Source organism: Rhipicephalus microplus, unplaced genomic scaffold, assembly GCF_043290135.1.
Source record: "Rhipicephalus microplus isolate Deutch F79 unplaced genomic scaffold, USDA_Rmic scaffold_237, whole genome shotgun sequence".
NCBI lineage: Eukaryota > Metazoa > Arthropoda > Arachnida > Ixodida > Ixodidae > Rhipicephalus > Rhipicephalus microplus.
The window spans coordinates 8,728-36,424 of record NW_027464808.1 but is presented as its reverse complement, the minus strand read 5'-3'; the positions used below and the strand labels follow the sequence as shown (position 1 = coordinate 36,424).

General features: G+C 43.1%; 1 protein-coding gene across 2 annotated transcripts; it reads right to left on the bottom strand.

Annotated features, from left to right (window-relative positions):
- Positions 1-75: 75 nt before the first annotated feature.
- LOC119179653 (uncharacterized) lies at positions 76-27,697 on the bottom strand. 2 transcript variants are annotated; one of them, XM_075885659.1, is made up of 11 exons: positions 27,567-27,697; positions 22,578-22,790; positions 20,339-20,517; positions 13,684-13,722; positions 11,857-11,889; positions 10,423-10,522; positions 9,141-9,247; positions 7,522-7,569; positions 6,012-6,047; positions 2,093-2,237; positions 76-168 (listed from the first exon to the last, which is right to left on the bottom strand). In XM_075885659.1, exons 1-11 carry the CDS (start codon positions 27,634-27,636, stop codon positions 164-166), a joined length of 975 nt encoding a protein of 324 aa, XP_075741774.1. In that variant the 5' UTR covers positions 27,637-27,697; the 3' UTR covers positions 76-163. The 2 variants fall into 2 exon arrangements, with proteins under 2 accessions (XP_075741774.1, XP_075741775.1); XM_075885660.1 differs by having other exon boundaries at positions 22,659-22,790.

Genomic DNA, 27,697 nt, shown 5'->3' with positions numbered 1-27,697 from the left:
AAGGAACAGTAAAGAAAAGTGATGAACTTTTTTTATGAGGGCTTGCTGTATAATAAACACTCATTCGGGCATAAAAATTGGTGCGGTTCTTTTATTGACGAAAACTTCTTCAGATGAATGTAGTACGAATTTCGGAAACATGAAGTTGTTTAGTCGAGGCAGGCTAACCTGTGCGATAAACAGAGAAGAAAAGGCACAAGTTACGAAGTTTTCTAACTCTGTATGACGCATGCATATTGGACAACCGAGAAAGAGACATGCGCAAATTTCACAACCACTATCTTGTGACACGACAAACATCATAATAAAAAAAGCATACCGGACGTCGGAAACAATTCGGCCTTATTTTGTCAACTTCTAACGCAGTCTCTTGTTTCATCTTGTTCTGCTCGTAATTGCATGTCGGTAAATGCTCTGACTTTATTCGGAATGTCAGCATGCTTTCTTTGGATGTTTATTAGTTGCAGCTTATTGTATTTGCCCAAGCATATGAGAGTGAGGAAAATATTTAACCTTCTACGCCCTGAATTTCGACCCTGAACCCTGTTCTCTTTGTCGCACCCTGAACACTCCTCCCGCCACTCGAAACTCTGCCCCTTAAAGTATATGAATTAAGAGACTGAATGTCTGGGTTTCACTAAAACTTTCTTTATATTTGATATGTATCTGTTTTAGTTCTGTGTTGGAAGCGGCTATACAAGTGTACAAACACTTTTCTTTCGAGATTTTGCGCGAACGCAGAACTTCGGAACACAAATCGTCGAAACATCGAAAGACAAACCGAGGCAGGCTAACAGCGTCATAAAACTGCTCACTTATAAGAATTAGGCTGCAAGTGATAAACAATAACACTCATACCACGTCAATCATGTAAATGAACGTAGGACAAGTGGCCTCGTTGCTTGGTGCGGAACGCTGTTGTGTCAGCTGAACGAATACGACAATTGAGATATTTGGGGGCAATGGTATTGTGGTGTAGTCTACACAAGAATTCTCCCTCCTTGTTGAGCGACAGGTGGCTTTTGAGCTTAAGCTTTGCCTTTACACCCCGGCTGCATTTTGATGCTGTATTCTGATTTAATAGGCGGAAATATTTGTGCACAGTAATTATGTCTCCCATGGCTTGGCTCAGTTCACGTGCGCGAACGAACACAGGTTAAGAACATCGGCAACATACATAGTTCACGTTTTTGTTAACACAGATGAGCGTTTTACTATACATATAATCGAAATAAACCAACATTCTATAAGCAGTAACTGGTCAAACAAGTACAAGCCAAATATGCATCAACATTCCACTCGTATTTCACGCAAAGACCGGATAACGTTTTGGAAAATGTCGAAATCCACCATGTTGCCGAGATAATCATTTTCGTTGCTGTTGTCATTGTCTGAGGCAATGGAGTGATTGAGAGATTAAAACTGACATGCTTCCACCTTTGGAAATCAAATATTTAGATTTTATAAGCATTGAAAACGAATAGCACCCTTGCTGCAAGGCGGCTGTTTTTTGTTGTTTTGTATTTTTCTTCAATCTTATGGCACCTGCCCACTCTGAAGAATTGTACAAGAATGCGTAGTTGAAAATTTGAAAGTTTATTCGAAAGGTTATTTTAAAAAAAAGAAACAAAGTGGAAGTAAGACGTATAATACTTGAAATTAAAACTACAAGTACTATGCTGTGTACCTCGTTTTCTCAACTTTTCTATTCCAAACAACGTCTTTCTTACTACTTCGCACTAGTCAAGCACAGTGGCCCAGGATACGCTGGCGTTCATCGTCATCACACTATATCATTAGGCACAATACCGGTCTTGGCCTCCACGGACACACATCAACATACATTAAAAGTGCCGTCTGCCCCCCTCTCCCCGGATAAAGTTAGTCTGTGCTCCTGGATCTGATTTTCTCAGAGGCCTGCTACCGCAGCCTCTCTTATTGGCCTAAAGTGTGCGGTCAAAAAATTTTGCCTGCTCACTGAACTTGAAGCTGTCCAGAATGGCGCCCCTGTATTGAGACGCACAATACGCAATCAGTTCACGCATGTGATCTGAACGTAACGAAGTCACCAGAGTACTGTAGGAATACTTACAGAATATAATCTTTGCCAACTCGTAAGTACCAGAACCGACGAATGGAATCTTTCCAAACACGGCTTTAGAGCCCATCAAAATGTCACAGACCACGCCACGGAACTTATCTATTGGCGTTGTGGTGGCAAACTCGGTGAAGCCACACTGAACAGACAAAGAAAACACCATAATAGACAGTTGAACTACCATCGTGCCATTGTAACTGACAAGCTCTATGGTCACAATAGTAAAGCTAAGCCATTAAGACCATGGCGCCAAGTTCAAAACTCTGCCATTGAGAGCTTTCTTTCATTGCGATAGAAATTATATGGACACTCTCGGCTTGATTTTGCCGCCGGCATCGGCGTCGACATGGGCGTCGTTGTCACTCACCGTATATGTAGACGTATCTATATATATGAAAATGCAAGAAAGAAAAAGAATTCAGCAAAAGATTCCGTCACACGGAATCGCAGTTGGGTCCTCTGAATCGTGAGTGTCAGGCGTTAGCCACTGAGCCACCAAGGACCATGTCCTTCAACGTTCAAACGGCAAGCTATCTACATCTGCCTTGTTACCGCTGCTGACGAGAATCTCGGAGGGGATGGGACTATCATGTTTTTAGCATTACCAGAAAGATGGCGCAATGAGCGCGCGTAGCAACATCGCCCCGACGCGACGGCCACACGCTCATCTCCCACGCACACTTAGCCCTGCGAAGAGCAGGGAGTCGACGCTCCCTCGCACGTCCTTAGCTCGCGGTAGGGAGGATTGTACGTTTTGCATGGTGTTCAGCTTTTAGCGGAGCGATTCTCTTTTAGTTACCGTACAGACAAAGGTCACTGCAACTGTTGCACAGTGTGCGTTTGCGAAAAGAGCGCACTTTTCAGACACAGCAAAGTAACAACAGAGGCACTTATTTGCGTTCATCTGTCCCTGAGAGTCCGCTTCGTGGGTCATTTGTGCATGAGAAACGCGGGGCATGTTTCGATCTGCTGGCCATTCTGCACGTGACCTTCCAATTCGTTCCTATCGCGTTCATTGCTTCACCTTTGCGCCAAAGCTGTGACTTTTTGCAGCGAAAGCTGTAGATGTAGATGTAGATCCTAAAACTTGTGGCTCACACCCCTCCCCTGGGGTATCAGCCAAGAATCGGGTAGCTTAAGAAAAAAAGCGAAAGTATATATTTAAAGACTGGTGAAAAGAAAATTACCAAAAATATTGATCCTTTCGTAAATTATTTTTGAGAAAGAATTTTGATGAATTAGTTCCTATCAGCAATAAATGATTGATATCACAGAAATTTTTTATAGCCTACATGAGTTAACTGAGAACCTTTTGGTATTTAGGTTATTAAGTAAATATCTTAGACTGTACAATAAAATCTTGCATAGCCGCACACATTTTTCCGTTGCTTTGCCCTTAGGTATGAGCACCTAGGAATAGTAAATTTCACAATGAGAAGCTATAGACCAAGGATTCGTAACGGAATTTCCAGTGACAGCTTTCTTAATGTTGAAAACTTTCTACAATAGTGCTCCACAGATTCCTTTGTTATGAGATCACAACTCCACAGATTCCTTTGTTATGAGATCACAACTCGGGTCACGCGCAGGGGTCCGCCACCGCCGCCGCCGCTGGTGTCCATAACCACATCCCGCGAAATTAGAAAAAAAAAAACAAGCACCAATGACACAGAGGGGGTCGAAGCCGGGTCCGCTGGGTGCCAGCCAAGTATTTTACCGCTGAGCTACACCGGTGCTTGTGGCTTTTTGGCAAACTTGCATTAGGTGAACTTGAAGTCGGGAAAGTCGCGGTAATACGACCTATAAAGTGTTTTAAAACGGCGAAATAACAACCAGTCATCGCACAATGCGTATAGCATAACGAGTGGGCGGTCTAGTGCTCCTAACTATTACAAAAGCTTGTTCTTGTTGCCCTATTAACTATTGTCTTCCTGCCTTAAGAAAGACAAGTCCACTTTTCAAAACGTCGGCTCGACTTAACTCGTGTTTCTGCAATTTTTCATCACAAGCTTCCATCTTCTCCTTCCTGCCGTGTTTCGCACTAAAAATGGAGGTTGTATGAAAGGTTGCCGAAATAATTGGAAGTCAAGCGAAGGGTACTTGCGGAAAGCAAAGGTGGAGCTGAGTGTCTTGTTAAGTTTGTGGATCGCATTTAACAAGTTCAATAATACTGATTGGCAAAAGGCAAACAGACACCCAAATAAGCATTGCGAAGGTAATCGGTACTCTGCAAAAACCAGTCAGACAAAATCCTCACGCAAGAACGGCTTACGTCCCAATTCGCGGGCTGCTCAATCTGACAACAAGAAAACAATTTTTAAAGGGCACTGACACAAAACTTTGTGGCCGAGATAGCCTGTAGAGTTGACTCCCAGGGACATTCTTATATAATCTGCAAAATACCAACAACGGATATAGCTGGGAAGGTATTTTAAAAGAACTTTGAAGTCTGCGCGAGGCCTCGACTCCATCGTGCCATTGACACCATCGAAGGGGACCCCTAGGGGACCCCCTACTTCCCTCACGCCACCACGCTGCAGTCAGCAAAACAAGTTTAGATGACGTCATAGCCGCCATATTTCTTTTGACGCATTTGTAACCACAGTCTATGTTTCTCTGCAGCTGGTTGCAACTGCGTGGCCTTGGCACAGGCTTAGAAATTTCTGTGTTTGGCGACATCGCAGTCCCGTTTTCTATTCGAAAGCAATTCTTGATGCGGATTGTGCGAAAGTGTGTCATAGTTCTGTGTGCTGACGTGTTCAAAAGCTGCACACGATAGGTGGCGACAGTTGCAGCCAGTTTTTGGAGCTCTCTCAAACCAAAACTGAGACAATTAAGGGCCTGTAATTAATTATCTAATGCGTGCTGCAGAAAATGATGTGTCGTGTCATGACTAACAGGCCCCCAGCAACACATTGCAGCAGAAAAATGTGAGGCCAAAGTGTTTGTGTCATCATCATCATCATCATCATCATCATCATCATCATCATCATCATCATCATCATCATCATCATCATCATCATCATTTTCAGCCTGACTAAGTCCACTGCAGGACAAAGGCCTCTCCCATGTTCCGCCAGTTAACCCGGTCCTGTGCTTGCTGCTGCCAATTTATACCCGCAAACTTCTTAATCTCATCTGCCTACCTAACCTTCTGTCTCCCCCTAACCCGCTTGCCTTCTCTGGGAATCCAGTCAGTTACCCTTAACGACCAGCGGTTATCCTGTCTACGCGCTACATGCCCGGCCCATGTCCATTTCTTCTTCTTGATTTCAGCTATGATATCCTTAACCCCCGTTTGTTCCCTAATCCACTCTGCTCTCTTCTTGTCTTTTAAGGTTACACCTACCATTTTTCTTTCCATTGCTCGCTGTGTCGTCCTCAATTTAAGCTGAACCTTCTTTGTAAGTCTCCAGGTTTCTGCTCCGTAGCTAACTACCGGCAAGATACATCTGTTATATACCTTCCTCTTGAGAGATAGTGGCAATCTAGCTGTCATAATTTGAGAGTACTTGCCAAATTTTTGTGTCAGTACCCCTTTAAGGTGTATCTTGTGCAAAATTTGAATGAACCAAGGGTAACAAAAAGCAACAAACTTCAAATTTAGTTAACTTTGTCTGTTGTCTAAGGTTTACATGACCCATTCTTGAAGGTTCTAGATCTTTGGTGTTGATGTTCCTAAATTTGCACCCATTTTTCGGCGATTTCAAATTCTAACCAGAACAACTTTTGTTATGCGGTATTTCTTAATATCAGTTGTACATTAACCTTTTTATATATGGTTGAGAAAGAAACTGCCAAATACGAGAATTCCATGCAAACCTTGATATACCTATAGCTTGCAGCAGTAGTGCGTAATTAAAAAGTGTTCCTATAATATTACCGCTGTGATTACTGAAAGATCGATACTCACCGTTACGGCAGCAACGAATGATGTTGCGTACGAAACCTGCATACAACAATTTTATTTACAAAGAGATCGAATGTTGCCGTGCACGTAATTGATAACGTAAAGTCACGTAAGCATGAAACTAGAAAAAGCCCCAACATTTTCGAATTCACAACTGTACCTTCTTGAATACCCATAGTTTCTTATGTAAGTTTACCACAATGCCATACCTCAGTGTAGCAGTTATCTGAGAATGCACCCACGCGCTATTCCTCTGGTTACCTCAAGTGGTAGAGGGACCACCCTGAAAAGGCTTCCATCCCGAGTTCAAACCTCAGACAAGGACGGATTTTTCGGCAACTAAGAACCTTCATAGTTAGGAAATCTGTTTGGATTTTCTAGTGGCATCGCCCTACAAGCTGGTGGATGTCAAATTTCCTTTTCTAATGTGGTCATGAGCTGCATACAAAGAAAAAGCCAGCACCACTTTCTTGTCCACAGTATCTTTTTATTTGGGCATGCGCACTCATTTCTTATGAGTATAGATAGACAGATAGATAGATAAATAGATAGATAGATAAATAGATAGATAGATAGATAGATAGATAGATAGATAGATAGATAGATAGATAGATAGATAGATGTCTTTCGGAAACCTGTCTTTCGGAAACCTGCATTTTTAAAACGAAATTTCAGTGTCACAGTCATGGGGACAATCTTTCTTATCTTGCCACTGCAAATCGCTCTTCCTGTGAACGCTTCTTGTGACCATTCTTCCTTTGAAACACTGCATTGATTACTATGTTCTCGTATTGCTGTTTAAAATTATGCATATAATTATACTGTGTTCTTTGAGAATTAGCTACCAAACATCCCATACCCGATACGATCAGTTACGTCAAGTACATTAACCATTCCAAAGTCTCGCACGAATTATGGATCATTTGCATTCACACATACCGCATTACGTCTTTGGAACACACTACCAACAGACCTAACAGAAGGCCAGTTGTTTACCTGGTATAAGGTTAACCAACATTGGTTCATGCTCTCTTCACTTGTTTGAATTCTACTCCATTCTATCACCATCATACTAATTTCTTGTGCGCTCTAGTGTTTGTATAACTGTATACAACATAAGGGACCCCTTCACAACTCCTCAGCGTGTTACGGGGCTCTGCCTTTATAACAAAACCGATGTAGATATCTTCTAGTGAATAATAAATTAATTAAACTGAATTGACTGTTATTGCTGCTGTCTTTTCTATCAAGGCCTTGCCACCTTTCAAATTTTCTTATAATAAATTTCCTCCCAGTTTTTCCATCGCAATCGTATCATGCTCAGTTTATTCCTGTTTGGTTACGCAGCGCACTACGTACAGGAAATCAAACACTTGGCTTATTTTTTTGGAGATATTTGAGTTGAGCAGACGTAATTGTATCGCGTGATCGGAAGTGTCGTATAGACTTGCAGAAACTATTTTGAACTCGTCTTTGACGCCTTCTTATGGGTAATTCAAAATAATGTACTTACGTCAACCATATCTCCTTCATTGCAGAGTTTGTACATCTCCCCTAAACACTGCAAAGGAGGAGCAGAATTAGTTATACACCTAAGCCAGCCCCTCTCAAACAGTACATTTGGGTTCAAAATAATAATAATAATAATAATAATAATAATAATAATAATAATAATAATAATAATAATAATAATAATAATAATAATAATAATAATAATAATAATAATAATAATAATAATAATAATAATAATAATTGGTCAGCTTTTAGCTCGGAATAAGCTCATGTGCTACGCGTGACGCCAAACAGGCTAATAAGAAGTGTTCCACACTCGTCGTCATGGCAACAGATGGCGCTGACTGACCCTCCCACGTTTAAATTCACATATATACCCAATAAAGTGGCTGGGAGGATGGCCGTGGCAGCTCAGTGGTAGAGCATCGAACACGTTATTCGAAGGTTGCAGGTTCGGTTCCTGCCCACGGCAAGTTATTTGTTCACCCACTTTTTTTCTTGACATTTACATTACAGTTCGGTCTAATAACTTCCCTATACTTTCCTTGGCATTACAATAGCCAATAAACAAAACAACTACACTGATAATACAAACCAGTGTCATAAACAGGCGTTTGCTGTCTTTCAATAGCATCCCGCCTACAGGAGGTTTCGAAAGCAGCAGAATATGAGCCGTCCATATTAAATCAGAACTGGTTATAGTGAATATTCAGGCAGGATAACAGACAAACCGTCTATAGAACCACGCTTTTCAATATGCTTAAGATAACCTCTATCCCAAGAGTTTCTCACTCCGATGTAAATTCGTTTTGTCGACTCACTCACTGACTCACCTCCTGGCATGATAAGCACTTGAAGATTGTATAAGCGATGCACAGTAGGCACGAAAGCACATGATTAGAGCTATTGGGATAAGTCTTTTAGATAGCATTATGATCCTCCGCAAAACTGGCACAATAAAGTTGAGTCATCACCAATATAAATGTGACAAAATTACTTGTACACGGTGTTCTCATGAAGCAATAGAGCGCATGCTGAGTCGAATGAGAAACAGTGCTGTGGATATTGTAGAGACTCAAAGCAGGTCTACGTTTTCTTTGTGGTTTTGATACTTCCCCGCTCATTGTAGTTCTCCAGTAGAAACCCATGATTCACCGCAGCTCAGAGCGCTCCTTTCATGCCGCATAACATTAGGTGATCGGCTGGGCGGATCCATGAAAATTTGTTTGTACGTCGTTTTCTTTTTATGTGTCTGTGTAGGCCAGCAGCCTCTTGAAACATGGAATTTCATGACGTTATTTCGGCACGCCTGCATATTCATTTCGTGCACCATGGTGCTAGGCAGGTGCGCTCACACCGACAAATGCTCAGCACTGCATTAAACGCGATAAAAACGAGTCGCTGCATGCTTTTGCTGGCTACGATGGTCACGCTCCGAATGCCGATGCCCTTGACATTTTCAGTACAAAGCGACTACAGCGCCGCCTCTACCGTCACCCGCCGAAGTATCAGCGGAGATGCGGCGCGGCCGCGTCGTTCACTTCACTGCCCCCTTCTAGTGCAGTGCAAGGAGACTGTCTTGGAAAACAATGCTTTTAACGGTGGTGAACCTTAACGCACCTTTCCCATGCTGTTGGGAAAGCCAAGCTTGATCGGTTTTTTGCATATGTTATTGTTGAGATCACTGCCGTCTGGCTTGAAGTTCATATTCTGTAATATGGCTGCCCCTGAAAAGCAGAAATACGACCACTAATTGATTAAGCGTGGACAGAATCGCGCAAAAGTGTGAACGTACCTAACTGCGGAAATATTTATGAAATCAATATACAGTTAATCCAAAGTAAGAAAATGAGTACACTCAGACTAAACCTATGAAATAAATGCGCCGGAATAACTATATTCGATACTGTTTCTCTATTTTTAGCAGGAAAATCAGCTTTCTCAGGCATACAGAGATTGTTTTTTGAAATCGGCACTAAAAAAAAAAATCCACCAGCTAACACACATTCTGGGCAAGACTTTCATGTGAATTTTTTAAGATATTGAGCCTGGCGTTAAGAAGAGCAGTGTCGTTTCAGGCAAATCAAGTAGTCGTGAGTACATCGTAAACTTACCAGGTGCACCGACCAGACTGGCGTGTAACAGGCAGCGCGTGGTGCGACATAATGTCAGCACGCACGTAGAACAGATAAATCAGCTTCATAACAACGAAGTGTAGGCTACGGTGCGATAATGTGCACATTGCTGCATGTTGTCTTTAAAGCCCTACGCTACTTTTATTTTAATAAATGTTCTCACCACCACCATATCTCGAAATTTTGTCTCCCCATAAACGAAAATCAGCGCGGAATGACCTTAAACTGAAGCTGACACTAGTACAACCAAGTACTAGCCTACTTAATTACAATTTCTTTGCACACACCATTTAAAAGTGGATTTGATTTCCCGGTACCGAGAAATCACTGCCTTTACAAAGTTTTCGCATGCATAAACATATTGATTCACACTATGCTTTTTCAAAGTTGCATAATGGTTTTATTTCTTTTTCTTCCAGTGTTTCATTGCCTTCAGTCCTTTTTGAAAAACACTCTTGTGATAGCTTTAGTTGGGCTGCAATATGTAAAAATAAATAAGAATACATAAATATTATAAGTAGCGGTCTTCTGCGCATTCTACCAAAACTGGACAATAGTTTGTTAAGTGATAGGCCTACATACGTGATTATGTTAAATTATTAAAAAGGCTCATAGCCAACGTTGCAACCACAAAAGGGGTTGTTCCAACGCGACGCCTGTGGAAGGTCTTTTTCCAGAGGAGCTAGAAGCACTGCGTGGCTCTATAGGGTTTAATCGATCGTACTTCACCGTGAAACGCAATGTTGAGGAATTGGCGAGTAGCTTACCTCTGGGACTGACCCTGTAGATGATGGTCGTGAATACATCCCGTAAGGCAATCAAAGAGTTGATAGGAGACATATTTTCAAAGGTCACCTTCGCCGTGCACTGCAAAACCGTAAACAAGGGGTACATTGCTGAAGGGATGCATTTGGTAAAAACTTTCTTCATTTTAAGCTTAGGGTATGTGATTATCCATGCAATTTAAAGGTGAATTCTGGATCTATCGGGTACATTTATGACTATGGTGTCTAAATTACACCGAAAGCAAGTTTTGAGGAGTAATATCTAGACAATACTTTATTGTGACAAAGCGTATGGGTCGTTGCCTAATCGACTCCGAATTTATGGACGAACAACGAGTATGATTATCTGCAAAGACAACAGCTTTCGTTTCTACACCATGGCTGTGCGTCTGCTTCTGCTTTTATGAACTTTTTGTTCTTTTTGTCTAGTCCTTTTGGCTGCGAGAGCACCAAATAGCTTGCCAACAGGTCTGCAAGGGTGTGAGTATAATGGCACTAAAAGCAATACCGCATGCCAGCTCGTTCGCCTAACTGGGTGAAAGATAATTTTTATACAAACATGATTACATGATTACTCATTTATGTACTGTTCACCAAGGACAAATACATTCGAACCTTAGTGTCTCCTACACTACCACGCATTTGTGAAGTAGATGCCTTGCTTTCCGCTTCTTACGATGAATTAAAATAGAATACAAAGATCAAAGCAGCTTTGTAAGCGGTAATTAGCTGGCATTGTTATGTAAAATAATCCTGTATAGTGCTATTACAACAACTTATTATTCGCATTAATACGTTCTCTATGTGAAAACTTGATGTTTCGTATGTGCTTTTCTTATTTGAGTTTACTTTTTTTTCTGTCGTTACTTTTAGATTTAGTTTGCATGCAGTTTTGTAACCGTTCCGCTAATTGTTATTTCTTGTCCTTACTGCTGTATACAAGCTCACAGTGCAGTGCCTTGGAGCGGTCCCGCTTGCGTCACACTCTAGTGTTCTTTTTTTTCTTTCGCTAAAAAACATGGTGTTTTCGAATAACGATGTGTGCACTGGCGTAGCCGTAGCATCACATCCTTTCTCGAACCCCACCCCGAAGTTTTTTCTTTAATTTTAGTGTTTGTACGTATGCACGCGCTTATTACAACTCACGCATGATTGTAAATAAAGTGAAGTTGACCCCCTCCCCCTCACACTTCCTGCCAAAAACAGTTTATCGCAGCGCTATCAGAAACGACAACGCCATGATATCTTTTTCCTATATTGTAGGGGCTCAAGCGATGGAATTTAGCAAAAATTTGTGTGAAAAGGCGTGGTATTCAATTATGCAAATTTGAGCGATGTCAATGAGTATTTTAAGACAAAGATTTACGAGATGAAAATCAGCTAGTTTTTTTTTTCTAAAGGCAAGTGCCTACTTACCCTCACAAGTGACATGAAAGCTTGCCCAGCTATCTGGAAAGCAAAATAAAGTAATACCTGCTGTTAAAAATATAACGAAATACTACAAATGAGGCTTCATGCAACAGTGTGCATCAAGTGCCCAAAAGGATAAAATAGGGGATAAGCTATTGCGCTGCTCAGTTCGATGAGAAAGGTTTAAATCCCAACTATTACGACCGCAGTTTAGATGATACATGTAATGCGAAGAACTTAGTTTCTTTTTCTGCATTAGATCGCTGAGAACTGAAAATACTAAGCTTTATTTCTGTTGAACATTACTTTCTGGACCAGGTTTCTCTGCATTTTCTACACCTTTGATAAGTTTTTATTGCAAACTGATTATTTTCTTTGTATTTGCCGTTGAAGATAAAATTTCACCAGAAGCAGTATTAGGTCTTCATAACCCACCTTATTAAGCTAATCGATTTCTTTGCATGAAGGTAACTTCTGAGTGAATTATTTGACGCAATCAAATCGGAGGACACTTGAGCTCCGCCTTCGAAAATGGATACCGATAGCATGATTGGGCCTCGTGCACGTCACCGTCTGAACTGCCAACCTGTTTTGGTTCACGCTGCATTCCCCAACAATGACGTAAGGAAGCGAACGAATGGGCGTGTAACATGGGCCGTTTCAAGGTATCAATGAATACCTATTGCAAGTGCAGTTACCAAGTGTACACTACGTCATAGTTATTCCTTTTGTGAATCAGTGAATAAGGGCACGCTACGCGTCCGTAGCTATGGTGCAGAGATTTGGAGACCTACAAAAAAGGTTCAGCTTAAATTGAGGACGACGCAGCGAGCAATGGAAAGGAAAATGGTAGGTGTAACCTTAGCAGAAGAGAATAGAGCAGAATGGATCAGGGAACAAACCGTGGTTAAGGATATCATAGTTGGAATCAAGAAGAGGAAATGGACATGGGCCGGGCATGTAGCACATATACAGGATAACCACTGGTCAATAAGGGTAATTAACTGGATTTCGAGAGAAGGCAAGCGGATTAGGGAGAGACAGAAAGTTAGATGGGCAGATGATATTAAGAAGTTGGAGGGTATAAAATGGCAGCAGCAAGTAAACGACCGAGTTGACTGGCGGAACATGGGAGGGGCCTTTGTCCTGCAGTGGACATAGGCAGGCTGCTGCTGCTGCTGCTGCTGCTGCTGATGATGATGATGATGACGCGTCCTTAGGACAACACGCGAACCTACGCAACTGTTGACATTGTTGGTGACCCTACTGCTCATTATGAATAAAAATGCCTGGGCGCTTCTTAATGAGTAAGCCTGCACAACACCCACTTTTGCTGAAGTCGCATGTTTTGACATATAAGAATGGCAGATTGGGCTTGTTGGTTTGAAATACTTGAAGTTTAAGGCGTGAGTACGACACGGATGAAGAAAGACAATACACACTGGCACTCCATGCTTGTTTGTTGTATTTCTTCGTCCATGTCCTCTTCGCGCCTTGAACTCCAAGTATGTTTTTACAGTGTCGCGATTCTGCCACGCAATTTACGATGCGCTAAGCAGACTGCATCCTCTACATGACATTTCTATAGCGTTTCTTTTTCATCGAAGTTTTAGCAGATATTGTCGCTATATGGTAGAGCGCCTGCTCGCCACGGGGATATCCTGGCTTTAATGTTCCCTTGGACCAAAAATATTTTATTATTTATTTACTTTGCGTGTTTCTAGCTTCTTTGGTTAGAGACGAGAATGCTTTTTCGCTCACAACTATCACCACCGTCACCCAACACTTCTGCGAAACCAGCTCTTTAAAGCTGTCGTGTTAAATATCACTCACCTTTTCTCCAGAGCACAAATCGAGATCTTCTCCAAGGCACTGTAAACAAGTAAAACAAGTAAACGTTGTTCTTATTCTGATTGTCTGCAAATTGACGTTTAAGACAAATGATGAATTCAGCTATTTATTCGATTAGATCTTTCCAATCGGAGACTGAGACTATTTCAACTGATTGGGTAAACACACCTGTCAGTAAAACAATAACAGGATGCCATGCGCCGTTAGGTTGAGAGGTATTTCGCATGACGTAACACAAATGTTTGCACGTTTCAAAGAATAACTGAGATTTCTGTAGATGTATAGACGAATGTATGGACAGATCCGGCATATTTCCCTTGAGTAGGAAAATATCATTGTTTTGTCTCTAGCATTGCTAGGAAAATACTCCTTGGGCTTTCTTTAATAACAGCACAGGGTTACCACGACATTTATTCGGAGGTTGTCTTGGTTATCATGAGGAAAGGTGTTTAAAAAAGGGAACCGCATTGCGCGACGAAAGCGCACTACACTTAGTTCCCGGCATATCAGACCAGTCAAGTCACCAATAGCGTTAGTTGACAACATTTCATTAGCTATGTTCGATTGATTGATAGATATGTGGGGTTTAACGTTCCAAAACCAACATATGATTATGAGAGATGCCGTAGCTTAGGGCTCCGGAAATTTCGACCAACTGGGGTTCTTTAATGTGCACCCAAAATCTGAGCACACGGGCCTACAGCATTTCCGCCTCCATCGGAAACGCAGCCGCCGCAGGCGAAATTCAATCCCGTGACCAGCGGGTCAGCAGCCGAGTACCTTAGCCACTAGACCACGGCGGCGTGGGGCTATTAGCTATGATCGGTACAGGCAGTCTAACTAATATATTCTAAGTAATGTGCTAACCAATCCTCCTTTTGCGGCTCAACAACAACAAAAAAAAACCTACGAAATATTGAAGTTAAGGCCACTTCGCACGACAGGGTGCCCCGGCTCGAAAAAGCGCAGTTTGATTTGGGTGCACGTTAAAGAACCCCAGGTGGTCGAAATTTCCGGAGCCCTCCACTACGGCGTCTCTCATAATCATATAGTGGTTTTGGGACGTTAAACCCCACATATCAATCAATCGAAAAAGCGCAGAGCTGTACAGCCTTCTTTATTTTTCTCCAGTTTTATCTCTCTTTTTTTCTTTTTTTTCTTTTATTTCTGTCTTTTTTTTGCGTATTTCCGTTTTCTTTCTATTTTTCCTTAGTTTATTTATCAGGGAACGACATTCTGGCAACGAGCGATAAACGCACGTGCGCACGCGTGCCATACTTGAACAAGAGTTCGGGACGAGCAGCAGCAACAGAAACTACAGCGAATTGTGCTCCACTTGCATGGAGGCGTTAACGTCGGGCAAGTTGCCCGTGATGAACGAAACATTTAGGTCGACTCACTGCCCTGTTTTGCATGCTACTCATGGTTCCGCATTGCGAGAAATGGTGCAATTTTTTTTCTCTTACCCCCATTTCTCATGCACTCGCGCGACCGTTCAGTCTTTGTTCGCATAGCCATTGCACGCGACAAATTGATTTCATTTCGTCTTGTGCGTTTTCGACAGAGTAAGCAGAAATCAAAATTGGCAATTCAAAAATCGTGAAAACCTGTAGGGTCAACGCTTATTGCCGACATTGTCCACCTGTCTTGACCCCGTGTCTGTATGTTTCACTGCAAATGCCATCGAAAGACGATAGTCTTGCGTGCGGAGAGAGTGAAAAAAACGTTTATTCGATGTTCTGCGCGATAAAATTGGTGAATTGTATTCTGGAAGCGCTGCGTTAGAGAGTCTGTGCAGCCAAGGTGAACGAGCGCATGGAGGTACGTTAGACACGAGCGCCCGCGCGGAGAGATGCGCGCCTGTCTCGGAGGCGATAAGTAGTAGAACGCAATGCGACGGGCAGGTGGCACCACCGTGTCGTCTTAGCAAAACGTTCGATACACTTGCCTTTTTGAGCATCGCGTTGTATTGTCAGCGCAGCGTGATGAACGCTAAGGTCCCTAGAATGACTTATGTACGTCTTCTCTAGTATAAAGAGAAACATACAAAATATTGACGTGTTGTTGTGGTGCCTCATATATGCACGATAATTGCGTTTTAATTGACAATCACACAATTATGAATGCTGAAGCTTGAGCAATATTGGTGGGCACTGCGGATGGGATTGCCCGTTAGGGGTATCGTTTGGTGCCGTTTACAGACAGACTAAAATTTTTTTCGTTGAAGTACCCTCCAAAAGACTATCATTTTTAAAAATAGCGTAGGCGAGGAAGAAACCAATGTCTCTTATTTAAACTCGGAGCGGTGTTGGGGCTCTTCAACTGTCAAGCCTTGGTGAAAACACTGTGCTGTATATTTAATGCGTAAACTAAGCTCTGGTGGCTGTTGTCAAGTTGTTGAAGTTTACGAATGCATGTGTTTTCAGCTTTTGTGCAATACCTACAGTGATGAAAGAAAATTGATAGAACCAGGAGGTATTTGTCGCAGGATGTGCAATGGCGTCCTTATCAATAACATCAACCGGCTGTCAAGCAAAAAATATGAGTGTGGCGTAGAAGCAAGTGGGTCGCATCGCTGCGAAATCGCCACATGTTTTAGGTTGTGTTCTAATTCTTTGATCGCATCGTAGGCAACCTGCGCTGGCAACTTAGAAGACAACATCGCGCCCATGTTGTACGAGAAATGGAACACGCCTGGACAGCTTCTACGCGACGAGACGCCACCTCGCGTCGAGAAACGAAAGCTACGATAAACAAACGTAACCTATGTTTTTAGATACATTCGTGTTAAAATCGAAGAGAAATCGCACGTTACTCGCATTGAGTGTCTGGTGAAGCGTCTGCTTGTGTGCAGACGACTGTTCCGGTGAGATCCTAGCTATCAGAGCAATTGGCCGAGTCACCATATTGCTTAGACAGCAAAGTAGTCTGCATCGTATTTGTCTGCGATGCTGTTTTCGCGAAGTCTATTTTACGGGCTACGTAAGTATGTGAGTGGGACTTTAGATGGCCGCCGTCCATTTAGCTGTCTATGTAGCCGTCTACGGTGGGTATTGGAACACGCCCTTAGATGCGAAGCAGCTTATGACGCAGTTCAATGTTGTGTGCGTAACCACCCTTATTGCGTATGCGCGACATCTGTCCCAAGAGCACTGCCAGAACACGTTCGCGAGCTGGCGCGTTCCGGCCTGTATTAGAGGGCTGGGAAAGAGACTGCGGCCTCTCCCCCTTACACATCCTCCCTCAGATGTCGCGTGATGGCGTCGGGGAAAGATATTCTGCAGACGTAGGATGACCCCACGTGTTCCCGCGTGTCGTGGCGATGTACCGCGAGACGTTCTCCAACAAGAGTTCGAGACGAGTAAAAAGGGAAAAGGAACTACAGTGAGTTCATAATGTTCTCCAATCGGAAAGAAACGTTAACATCGAGCAAGGTGCCCATTACTAAGAGAACTTCAAGTTGACCGATGCGCTACTTCACAGGCTACTCATGGTTTCATTTAGTCGAAGATGGTGTAATTTTTTTCAACACTAAAGTGTTTTATGCCGGGGTCCACCACGGCTCCGCTGCCGTATTTTTGTCACGGATATGACGTTATGAAATATATACTAACAGATTGCAAAGAAACGAGAGGCGCGTGGCGTAGAACCAGCAACCTGTTGATTAGCAGCGCGCGGCGCTAACAACTACGCCACAGAGCATACCTTGGCGAGCATTCCAATAGCAGGCCATTTGTATACACCATATATACCATTTGGTGGACCTCATAGGTCCGAAACTTTGCCGCGCATTCATTAGCCACGAGATGGCGCGACGGCTCCGCTTCGGGCGCGCTCTAAAGGCTGTCGCCTTCACGGAGCTTGGTCTATCCTGCGCTCGTGCTCATCAGACTCGTAATTCGGGAAAGAACGATGGTCACTTCGCTCGGTGCAGTGATCACATTTACGAAAGGAGAACGCTGCAGACACACCACGAAGTAAGAATTGTGACAGTTGTTCACGCTTGTCCCGTGAATACGTCTACGCTCGTTCGTGCGCCTTCCTGTTTGAAAAACGGTCTTTAAAAGCCGAACTGTGACAGTTATTAGTCCGCGCTTGTCTTGCGTATGCTGATTTTTCGCTTGCTTTCTGCTTGAGGTGCGCGCTGTGAGTTTTGAGCTTCTCGCCGTTCATCACGTGACTCTGCAATCTGTTACTCTTGCTTAAACAATGCACAATAAACACTCAAGTGTCTCCGTTAAGACAGGTTGCACTTTAGTGTAGATAGGGGGATCGGCCACGTTTTTTAAAAGCAAACCACGTGCCACGGTCAAGGGAGGTAACGCTGTCCATGAAAGCCTGAGAACGGCCACATGGTTAACTCTAACAAGCTCCAACCAGCTTGTGCAACAACCAGTCGGTGTAGCATATTGAAGATTGTATAAGCTAGCAGAAAACAGAAGGAATAAAATGAAAGAATTTGACACGGCAGTTAACTGGAAATATTTCTCACATGAGAGCACAGAATCGCGCATGTGCATATTAATCAGGGGGCGATACCATGTCACTTTAGTGTTGGCGTGGAGGTTGCCGAATTGAATCTCGACGGAGGCGTCTGCTAGATGGCCTACTTGTAGACCATGTCGCGCCGAGAATAGGCAAAAACATAGAGACAGAAATAGCACTCAGAAGTATTCCTCAGTTTGCCTTAATCTCATCCAGCCTGACCAACAGTCGTACATGCATCAGCTCACTCAACAATAAGTTCTCTAAGATGCCAGACTTTGCGAACGTCTGTGGTTGAAGTGAGAATTCCGAAAATCTGCTTACTACGGATGTCCGTCAAACAGACACAAAGAAAAAAAAACTGCCACCTGTCATCCTTGCTTGTTCGCCTATGGCAGCCGTGACTGCAGTGCTCACTAACCTTACGCGCACCGAAGATATGATTACTTCGTGGCTGGTTCATGACAATGAGCCCCACCGCGGTGGTCTAGTGCCTAGGGTACTCGGCTGCTGACCCGTAGGTTGCGGGATCAAATCCCGGCTGCGGCATTTGCATTACCGCTGGAGGCGGAAATGCTGTAGGCCCGTATGCTCAGATTTGAGCGCACGTTGAAGAACCCCAGTTTGTCGAAATTTCCGGAGCCCTCTACTACGGCGTCTCTCATAATCATATGGTGGTTTTGGGACGTTAAACCCCGCATATCAATCAATCAATCGTGACAATGATAAGAACATGGTTATCGCTTGTGCTGCCGCTAGCAAAATGTACGTCATCACGCAGCCCTGTCGAGGCAGCAAACATGGATAATTTATGTGGCATTTTTCACGCGGGACGTTACGGCGCGCAAATGGGCATGCAACACGATATTTTTTTTTCATTTCGCGGATATTTGTAGTACGCAAAAAAACGCTTGTACTTCATAGATGAAAAGTCAAAAACTGTCTAATCGATAGTTTTGCAAACTGATCTACAAACTTTCCCTTGCATGTTTTTCGAGGCTTTGTTGTTTCATAACTTAGTTAATTCAACTTGCTGAATTAGGCAAATGCGCAAAATACAAGGACTAGCTTTACGTACACCACGCAACAGTCAGCAACTTCCATTTGGTCGGGCCGTCGCAAAGTGCTCTGGCTCAGTTATAAGCTCACGCTAAAGTGCCCCAATTATCTCTAGCACGAACTTAAGACTATGCGCCGGCGTAGCCAGAGGGCAGGATTGGGCCTCCAAGCCACCCAAACGTTGACCAATTCTGCGTGTGTATGTGCAAGCACACATATAAATTCGAATACAAACATGCACAAAACTCCCCTAAAAAGAACGCTTCTGTGTAAACTAATGATGACGTGTATTTTCCTATGTTTATATAATTTATTTCTCATAAACTACGAAAAATTGTCTTAGTACTGCAGTTATATTATCGCAAAGTTATATAAAAATGGAGGAAAAGAGACCTGTCATCAATTGATATTTTGCGAGTAAACTACGGCATTAACAGCTGAAATTTTATTGAACTACGACACCGTACGTACTAACCCGTTAAAGTAAAAATCAAGGTGTTTCGTCAGCAATAATATTAACAATAGATTATATTTTTAAGAAGCGGCAGCCTAATGGACTATGCAAATCCTGATATATATATATGCTTTGCTTGATATTTATTTATTTATTTATTTATTTATTTATTTATTTCAGTACCTTCAGGGCCCGAAGCCGTTACAGAAGGGAGTGGGTAATAGTATACGTAGTAATAAGAAGAATAAGAGTGAACAAAGAAAAATGTTGCTAAGAGTAAACATCGCATTCAACAGCAGTCTTAAAAGCAGTGACATTGGTCAATTCGGCAACAGAGGAGGGTAGATGGTTCCATTCGTTCGAGGTAGTGGGAATAAAGGAATCGTGAAAGAACTTGGTATGTCAAAAAAAAAATGTGTACTTTGTGGGGATGGCCACATCTATATGACATGTAGTGTGGTTTGGAAAGGAGGTCTTGTTTTAGTTGTGGATTGTGGTAAATTTCATAAAAAAGAACAAGACGAGACACTTTCCTACGCGAACAAAGAAGTGGAAGGCCCAAAACAAAGAAGAACAAAGAAGTGGAAGGCCAAAAAGTTGTTGATACCAGCGAAGACGAAGTAAAAAGAATCGTTTTACCTCTCCAATGTTCATAACGTTTGGGATCGTTGCCTCGATGCAGGCATCGTCTGAAGCTAGTCTCGTTGTGGTGTCGGGTGAGCTGACATTGTTCGAAGATGGGATCACCGTGGGCGTGGTCTCCTCGGGGCTAGTCGTCGTCTCGGTACTTGCAGTGCTGGCTTCGGTTGCTGTGCTTCCTAAGAAGAATGATCATCTGCACTCAATGCAGGAGTTCATAATCCAGCGCGGGTAATTAAAACACCCTTCATACCCTCGCACTTGCGGTATGCTCTGGGGAGTTTCACACACAATAAAAGACCTTTAGCAGAGCATAAAGATGGGTCAGTTGGTGCATAACTGAACAAAATACTTGTGAGTCAACTGGGAAGGAGGAAGAAAAAAAACTAGAAAACTTCATATTAGTTATGCCTTTGCTATCACTGTAGAGGACTCGTTTTGTGGCTTACACTGAACTTTTTACTATGTTACAAAATGTATTCATAGCAATATTGGCGCTAATTTGCACCGTCAGTCTTTTGACTTAGCCTACGTTAGCCGAAGTAGCACAATTCTTTCTAATAATTACTGGCACCCTACACTATGCAAATATATTTCCATTGGTTAGTGTGTAGTTTCGATCCTACAGAACATCTTTCTCTCATGTACTGACCAGACACTTGTTAGAAACCTCGACTCGAATTTTTCTACATAAGTTTGTAGTTATGTTGACAATTTAAATAAATTTCTAGAAGTTTCTAACTCTTGGACCTTCTGTGACAATGTTAACCATGTTGTATCAGTCTTTAGTGAACCCACTAAAAGCCCGACTTTCTCGCGCGAGCTATGTCAAGGCAATCATTAGCATTTTTGGACGTTAATTTGTTTTGAGCTTTACAAAATTCTGCTGAATGTATAGACCCTGTGCCCGTCAGGACCATCTATCTGCCTTAGAACTCTGCCAACTGAAAAACTGTGAAAGGAGCTTGACTAACTTTGGCCTGCGTTATGAGGTATGCGAGCATATTATGGACGACAGTTTCTAGCTAAATATTTCTTGGGTAGTGACAGCCGGCTTCTGTTCAGTGGTATGGACCAGTGTTCGAATCTTTGCTCCATAACTTCATAAGACGCAGCAGGTAGCCCGAGACAAAGCACAAAATGTGACCACTGATTCGGCCTTAGATACGCAAGTCTTCTCACAATTTGAAAACGAGGCTGCTAATCGGCATGATGTTTCAGTGGTTTCGCCCGAAAAGAAGCCGTCGAAGCTTTGTGCCCGAATTCATTCGCAAAAACAAAGGTCTTGTACGGGGAAGCACACGAGGCCAGTTCTGTGTCGCATAGTGAATATTGTTTAAAAGAGTTTGTTGAGCTCTGGCAAGTTGTACCTAGGCCTAACAGTCGCTGCTAAAATGGTACCTAAAGGAGCATATGATATGATTCAGAATAGTGCTTTACGACACATGTCACTTCATTGTGCTTCGTGTGGCTGCACACCAATGTTTGTAGCAACGCGTGCGATAGGAAGACGCAGAAAAGCGTGACTTGTAGTATTAGAAACGTTCAGAGGCAGAATATGGCGGGGCTTCAGTCTCTGAACAAGAGTAGATGGTTATTTTTAGATAGTACTGCCTGTAGCTTTGCAACGAATAACGATTGTGAGACGGGATTTGGAGTGCAGACACACGTAGAACAATACACGGCCAGTAGAACACCCCTGGCTTCAGTTGGGAGTGGGAAAAGTGATGCCGTCGCTCGCTGCACCCGCGCGATGTTTTTTGCTACTCCCTCCACCCTCAAGGCGGCGCTCGCATCACAGGTGTCGGCCGCATCGAAGGGTTTGCTGCGCTGAGGTCTTGCGCTCAACGAAGCTCATATCGCACCCTCCTCTCCTTCTTCCGCTACTCTGGTCTCGTGCGGCGCTCGCTTCCGCTTCCGCTTTCGCATTCGTTATCTGTCACATGGCTATATCGCGTAAGTGTAAGACATGTCAACCCTCTGCGTTCTCTGCGTTCCTGCGCAGTGAAGCTGGAAGACTGTCAACCCCTAGCAGACAACGTGTGCATTCAAACTCCACAAGTTTACGCAAAAAAAAACATCAAAGTTTATCAAAGCTCTACAATCTCCACGCAGTTGTTATCAGAGGATGTTAGCCCAGCTAGCATCATAGTACTGCTTCCGCACAACTGAGGATAGGACATCTAAATTGTTTCTAAGCAATCGTGAACACAACGGGCAAGCAGTGCGCGTTACTCACCACTTTGACTACTTGATTCACTTTTTGTACTCGTACTACTGGACTCATAAATAGAGCTTGTCGTAGATGTAGTCGCCTCACCTCCTGGAGCGAATGTCGTCGACGGCATGCTTGTCGCACTAGCCACAGTTGTCGTTGAATTGGAACCCACATTTGACTGCGATGATGAACTCTCTGTTGACGCTACAGTTGCATTCGTGGGGAACGTTGTCGCTGAAAAAGATTATGGACACGTAGTGAAGCGGCACGAATAGCACCGTACAAAAACAGCTCGTCGTAATATCATCACGAACCCGACCCAAAGCTACAAGTGCCACAGAGTGCTGTTAAAAAATCGAAAACCCTTTTTATTACAAACTGGATTATCTAGCGGTAGTACTGAAAGACAATAAAGTTATAGTTGAAGACATTACACCAGTGAACCTTTGAAGATGATTGAGTATGGCCTTGAATAATAGGAAACAATAGCATAATTGACCCCTATTGCATCGCATTCTCATTCACTTGTCAGTGAGTTATAATAATCAGTAACGAGTGCAATCTACTGATGGAGTTATAGCATGCTGTTCTTGTCACCCTCATCATCCATGTAACCTGGAACGGCTAAAGTATCTTTTTCAGAAGGTGTATCAATTCTATGCAGTGCAACGTAAATCAAAGCAAAAATCATAGCTAGAGGTTTATGAATTGCCTGCATTGTAGTAAGAATAAGGGCATGGTACTTGTGAAGACTTATGATTGAGCTAGTTGGTGATTTGGAATCAGCCTATTTGCACAGCGCAACAAAATGAGTAGGTACGGCGTAACTACGGAAGGAAAAAAGAAAACATGCACGGGAAGGAGGCATGGCATTAGAAGCAAACATTAGCAAGTTGAACATCCGCAGCATGTGGAACCTAATCGGAAATGTAAAAGTTTAAGTTTTCGTCGTTCTAATTATAACTTGAATTTATTGGTATCACTAAGCTACCATTAAAATAATAGCCTCTGCCTACTCATTAGGAACAACATACAGTTTGTTAACAACTCTTCCTAGCTCCGCTGCTCATGTGTCTGCCCATGCGTAAACCTAATGTGGTAGACGCAGAGTTAGAAGCATGTGTGTTGTGCCTTGAAATAAATTAAAAAAATATCTTGTTTCACAAACGATCAGATCCATGACATCAATGGATATTTATGTGTCGACAAACCGTAACAGAAAGAATCATCCCAGTGGAAAAACGCAACAAAGAGTTTAGTGTGTTCTGGTGTGTTTTGGTGTTACCACCAGAGTACGCTGATGTATTTTGGTAGAGCCTGTTGGCTGCGTTTTGGTGGGAACACCACACTGGTGTGGTGTGTTCTAGTGGAGCCACCGACCTGATGTGATGTATTGAGGAGAGATGCGGGAACATCACACTAATGGGGCGTGTTCTGGTGGGATGCGTTCTGGTGGGCTCGAACACATTTTGTGTAGAGGGGCTTACTACGACTCAGATTTTCTCGGGCTCGCACTCTCTAATATTTGCCTCAACCAGACTCACTCACTCTCTCACTCAAACTAACCATATATTCTGGGTAACATTTCGGTGAGCACACAGTGGAGTTGCGCTTGTTTGTCTCCTCGCCGTCCGTTTTCCCGCTCACTATGTGCGCGCCGAAATGTTACCAAGAATGTCTTCAAACCAACTCACCCAACATTTCATTCTATAACCATGCTTTACTTAGCCAGACTCCCCCAGACTCATGGTTCGTTCAGAGTCTGAGTGGGTCGATAGATAAGTACGTTAACTTATAATTAGCTTTTGTAAACATGGTGTAAATGCTCTTGAGGCATCGAAGTGTAGATGTCGTAACGCCTACACTTCAATAGGCACTTAAACTGGCTTTTCAGGAAGATGCAGCATATATAAAAACTGACATTCATCTAGAAGATGCCTTGGCTGAATGCAGGATTATTTTCAAGAAGACCAGGTGCTGTCTTGTCTTTTCTCTCATCATCATCAGCCTGAATATGCCCGCTATTGGGTAAAGGCCCCTCCCATGTTCGACCAATCAACCGGGACTTGTGCTTGCTTCTGCCACGCTATACCTGCAAGCTTCTTAATCTCATCTGCCTACCTAAATTTGTGTCTACTCCTCGTTAATTTTCCTGCTCTCCGAATTCAAGAAGTTGAGCTTAACCACGAGCGGTAATTCTGCCTACACACAACCATTTATTCAATGTCCATTACCATGTTCATTTATTCTTGATTTCAGCCATCATGCCCTTAACTCTCGTTTATTCCCTTAACCAATTTGCTTCCTTGCTTTTTCTTATAGATACACCTGTTATTTTTCTTTCAATTTCTTGCTTTTTTCTATATGTCCAGTCTTAACGCAGTTTTTCTGAAAATCTGTATGTACCAAAACGTCCGCAATAAGACTCTATATCAGGTCATGCCAGGCATACATCTCTGAAAACTGACGGAGTATACGTAAAGCTTTAGAACCTGGTAGATGACAAACAGTATTAGCTGGTCATTGCTAGCGCCAGTTCCTATAAGTACAAAAACGTGTAGCTGGACAGGCCATGTGCTGCGTGATAAAGACCATCACTGGCATGGCACGATGAGGCAAACAGTACCAAGGAATGGGATGTGAAGCCAACAATAGCAAAAAGAATTGCGGCACATCCACGAAGTGAAGGATGGTGAGGGGGCTGAGCAGGGGGATTGTTCCGTGTTACAGTAAATCACCATTGACCAATCACGTATGACATTGACCAATCACGTATGCAAATGAGCGACAAAGCGGTGTAAAGTTACATAAAGTGTTCCTCGGCCATAATTGGCACATTAGGTTTAGTTTCGAATTTCATTTTACTTTCATTGTGACTGCGTTGCGGTATCGTATCTAGCGTGAAGTTTGCAAATTCGAGGCCTGGGTTCGTTCCCTGGTGGTAGTTCGTTGTTTCCAGTTATGCGAAATTCATCGTAGAGCAAATCGGGACGTCATCTACTGCACAAAACAGCCGCTGTGTGTGATCATCGTCGTCATCAGCGTCAACGTCAAGACGTATGGTGGGTACCTTACTTGTACTGTGCCACGACGGCCGAATGATGTGTGGTCTGGAACGCGCTTATTCTTCATCATCTTCAGCGTCATAGTCATCGAGGAAAAACGGTGGGCATCGTCTCACCATACGAAGCTTCACCCCTAAAGACAGCGACGTAGTTAAACTGGCCAAAAAAAAAAAAAAACTGAGCCAGCCTGTGTGGGACTAGGGCACTGGTGCTCGTTGGATAATGCAGTCGTCTTACCGCAGGCATAGAAGTAGTATTCGATCGTGATCTTAGAAATGCTGTTTTTTTGCTTTGTTAAAAATGTAAACGACGGTGAGTGCAAAATGAGCAACGTGAGTGTCACCGTTTTTTTACCAACTGCCACCAAAACAATTTTCGTTTCTTTGGCGCCCACGTGAACCGCACGATCTCCGAACGTCTCCCACTTTTGTGCGTTTTACGCATGCAACTTCAACTGATGTACGGGGCAGCAGATATCTCAGGCTGCAGTTCTGTTGAATACAGTTTCTTCACTTCACAATTACCAAGAAACGCTAACAGAATATGCTTCGGTGGTTAAACAAAGTGTCTGGGAAAAATAATGCTTCAGCGTTACGACAATATTTCCAATACAAGTTATCACAGCTATAATCAGGGTACTTTCTTTGTTTTACCGAAGTTTAGGGATGGTTTAGAAGAGCATCGTCGTACATGCCACGAGATGTTACACTTTCAACGGAAAGAAAAAAAATTAATGAAGCTTCGCGTCACTTCAGAGTGCGGAGCTCAGTATAATATAGCCTTATGTGTTTATTTTGGTTTTCTTTTTCTTTCCTTCCTGGTTTCGTTTTTTTTTCGTTGTCTTTAATTATTTGCATTCAGTTTGCTCTATGTATTTCGTTATCTTTCCTCCTCTGTCTATTAAATGCGAACGCATTACTTAGTCGGGCTATATCAGGCGTCCGTCGGGAACTGTCTACCACCCTCTCCTATAGCAACATATGCGGGCGCCCTCGTCCCTAGCAACCGGAGCCCCCAAAATGTCTCGCTTTGGCGTCGGCAGCTGTCAGCAACAGCTGTGTGCACACGCGCTTATTTTATCCCTGCACGCTAGCTATTAGAGCTGGAAAAGCATACCACGTTTCACGCGACAGGAAAACGTCACGTGCGACAAACGGCGCTATTTGCTGCACGGTGTAAGAAAAAAAAAAAGAAAACGCTATTCTTTTAACGCTGGGTTCTCACGTGCGAAATGCCGTTATGGACGCTACGCAATGCTTTCGCATTTCCTCACGATTCCCTTTGGAGAGGTGGGGGCAGTTTTCTCCCTCGTGTTGCCTTTCTCAACATTTCTCACTTGCATCCTCTTTCTTAACGCGCATTTTGCCTGCGTTACACCAAGCAGCACCAGTTACGACAGCATACGATAGACCGGGCCTCTAACAAGTTACACACTTAAACGCTGCATCTTCATTAAATGGTTTGGATTCGTAAAACAGTACTCGAAAATTGCCTCATGTGTTAATATCTATGCAGCTGTGAGTAAACTCTGCCTACTTGACATAACACTTGCAACTTATCTGGTTACTGCAAAGGCGCCTACTCTAATGACAAAGTATAATGGCGTAATCAACAGCCAGTGTGAAATTAGTCGAAATAATGTCTTGTTGACGCGTTTTACGGCACCTTGTTTCTTCTCCCGTGACATGTTGTTTCATCTGACGTTTCTTAAGATAATGAAGTGAAAACCAAAATAACCCACTCTAGAAGACATCTCAGTTGAAATGACGATAGTTATAGCGCGAGAACAGAACGACGACAAAGAGACAAGAAGGACACGAAGGGCACGAAGGTCCTGCTTGACTATTTGTCGTCGTTCTGCTCTCGCGCTATAACTATAGCTATGTCCTACCATTTAGCCCAAGCTGCCACTCTTGTCAGACGAAAGCTTCACTGCAAACCTTACCCGCGCTGGTAGGAGCCCAGCACGATGTAGTCACAACAGAGACCACCGCGAGTATTCCCAAGGCTCTCATACTTCGACAGGGTACGCGGGGATGACACCTGTAACAATACGCACAGCGAGAAATCACTGGC

Coding starts and splice junctions, on each gene's coding strand:
- LOC119179653 (XM_075885659.1), bottom strand. CDS start 27,636: ATGAGAGCCTTGGGAATACTCGCGGTGGTCTCTGTTGTGACTACATCG. Junction 20,518..22,577: donor TGAATCAAGTAGTCAAAGTG/GTGAGTAACGCG, acceptor CATTCTTCTTAG/GAAGCACAGCAACCGAAGCC. Junction 9,248..10,422: donor CTACAGGGTCAGTCCCAGAG/GTAAGCTACTCG, acceptor TCTGCTTTTCAG/GGGCAGCCATATTACAGAAT.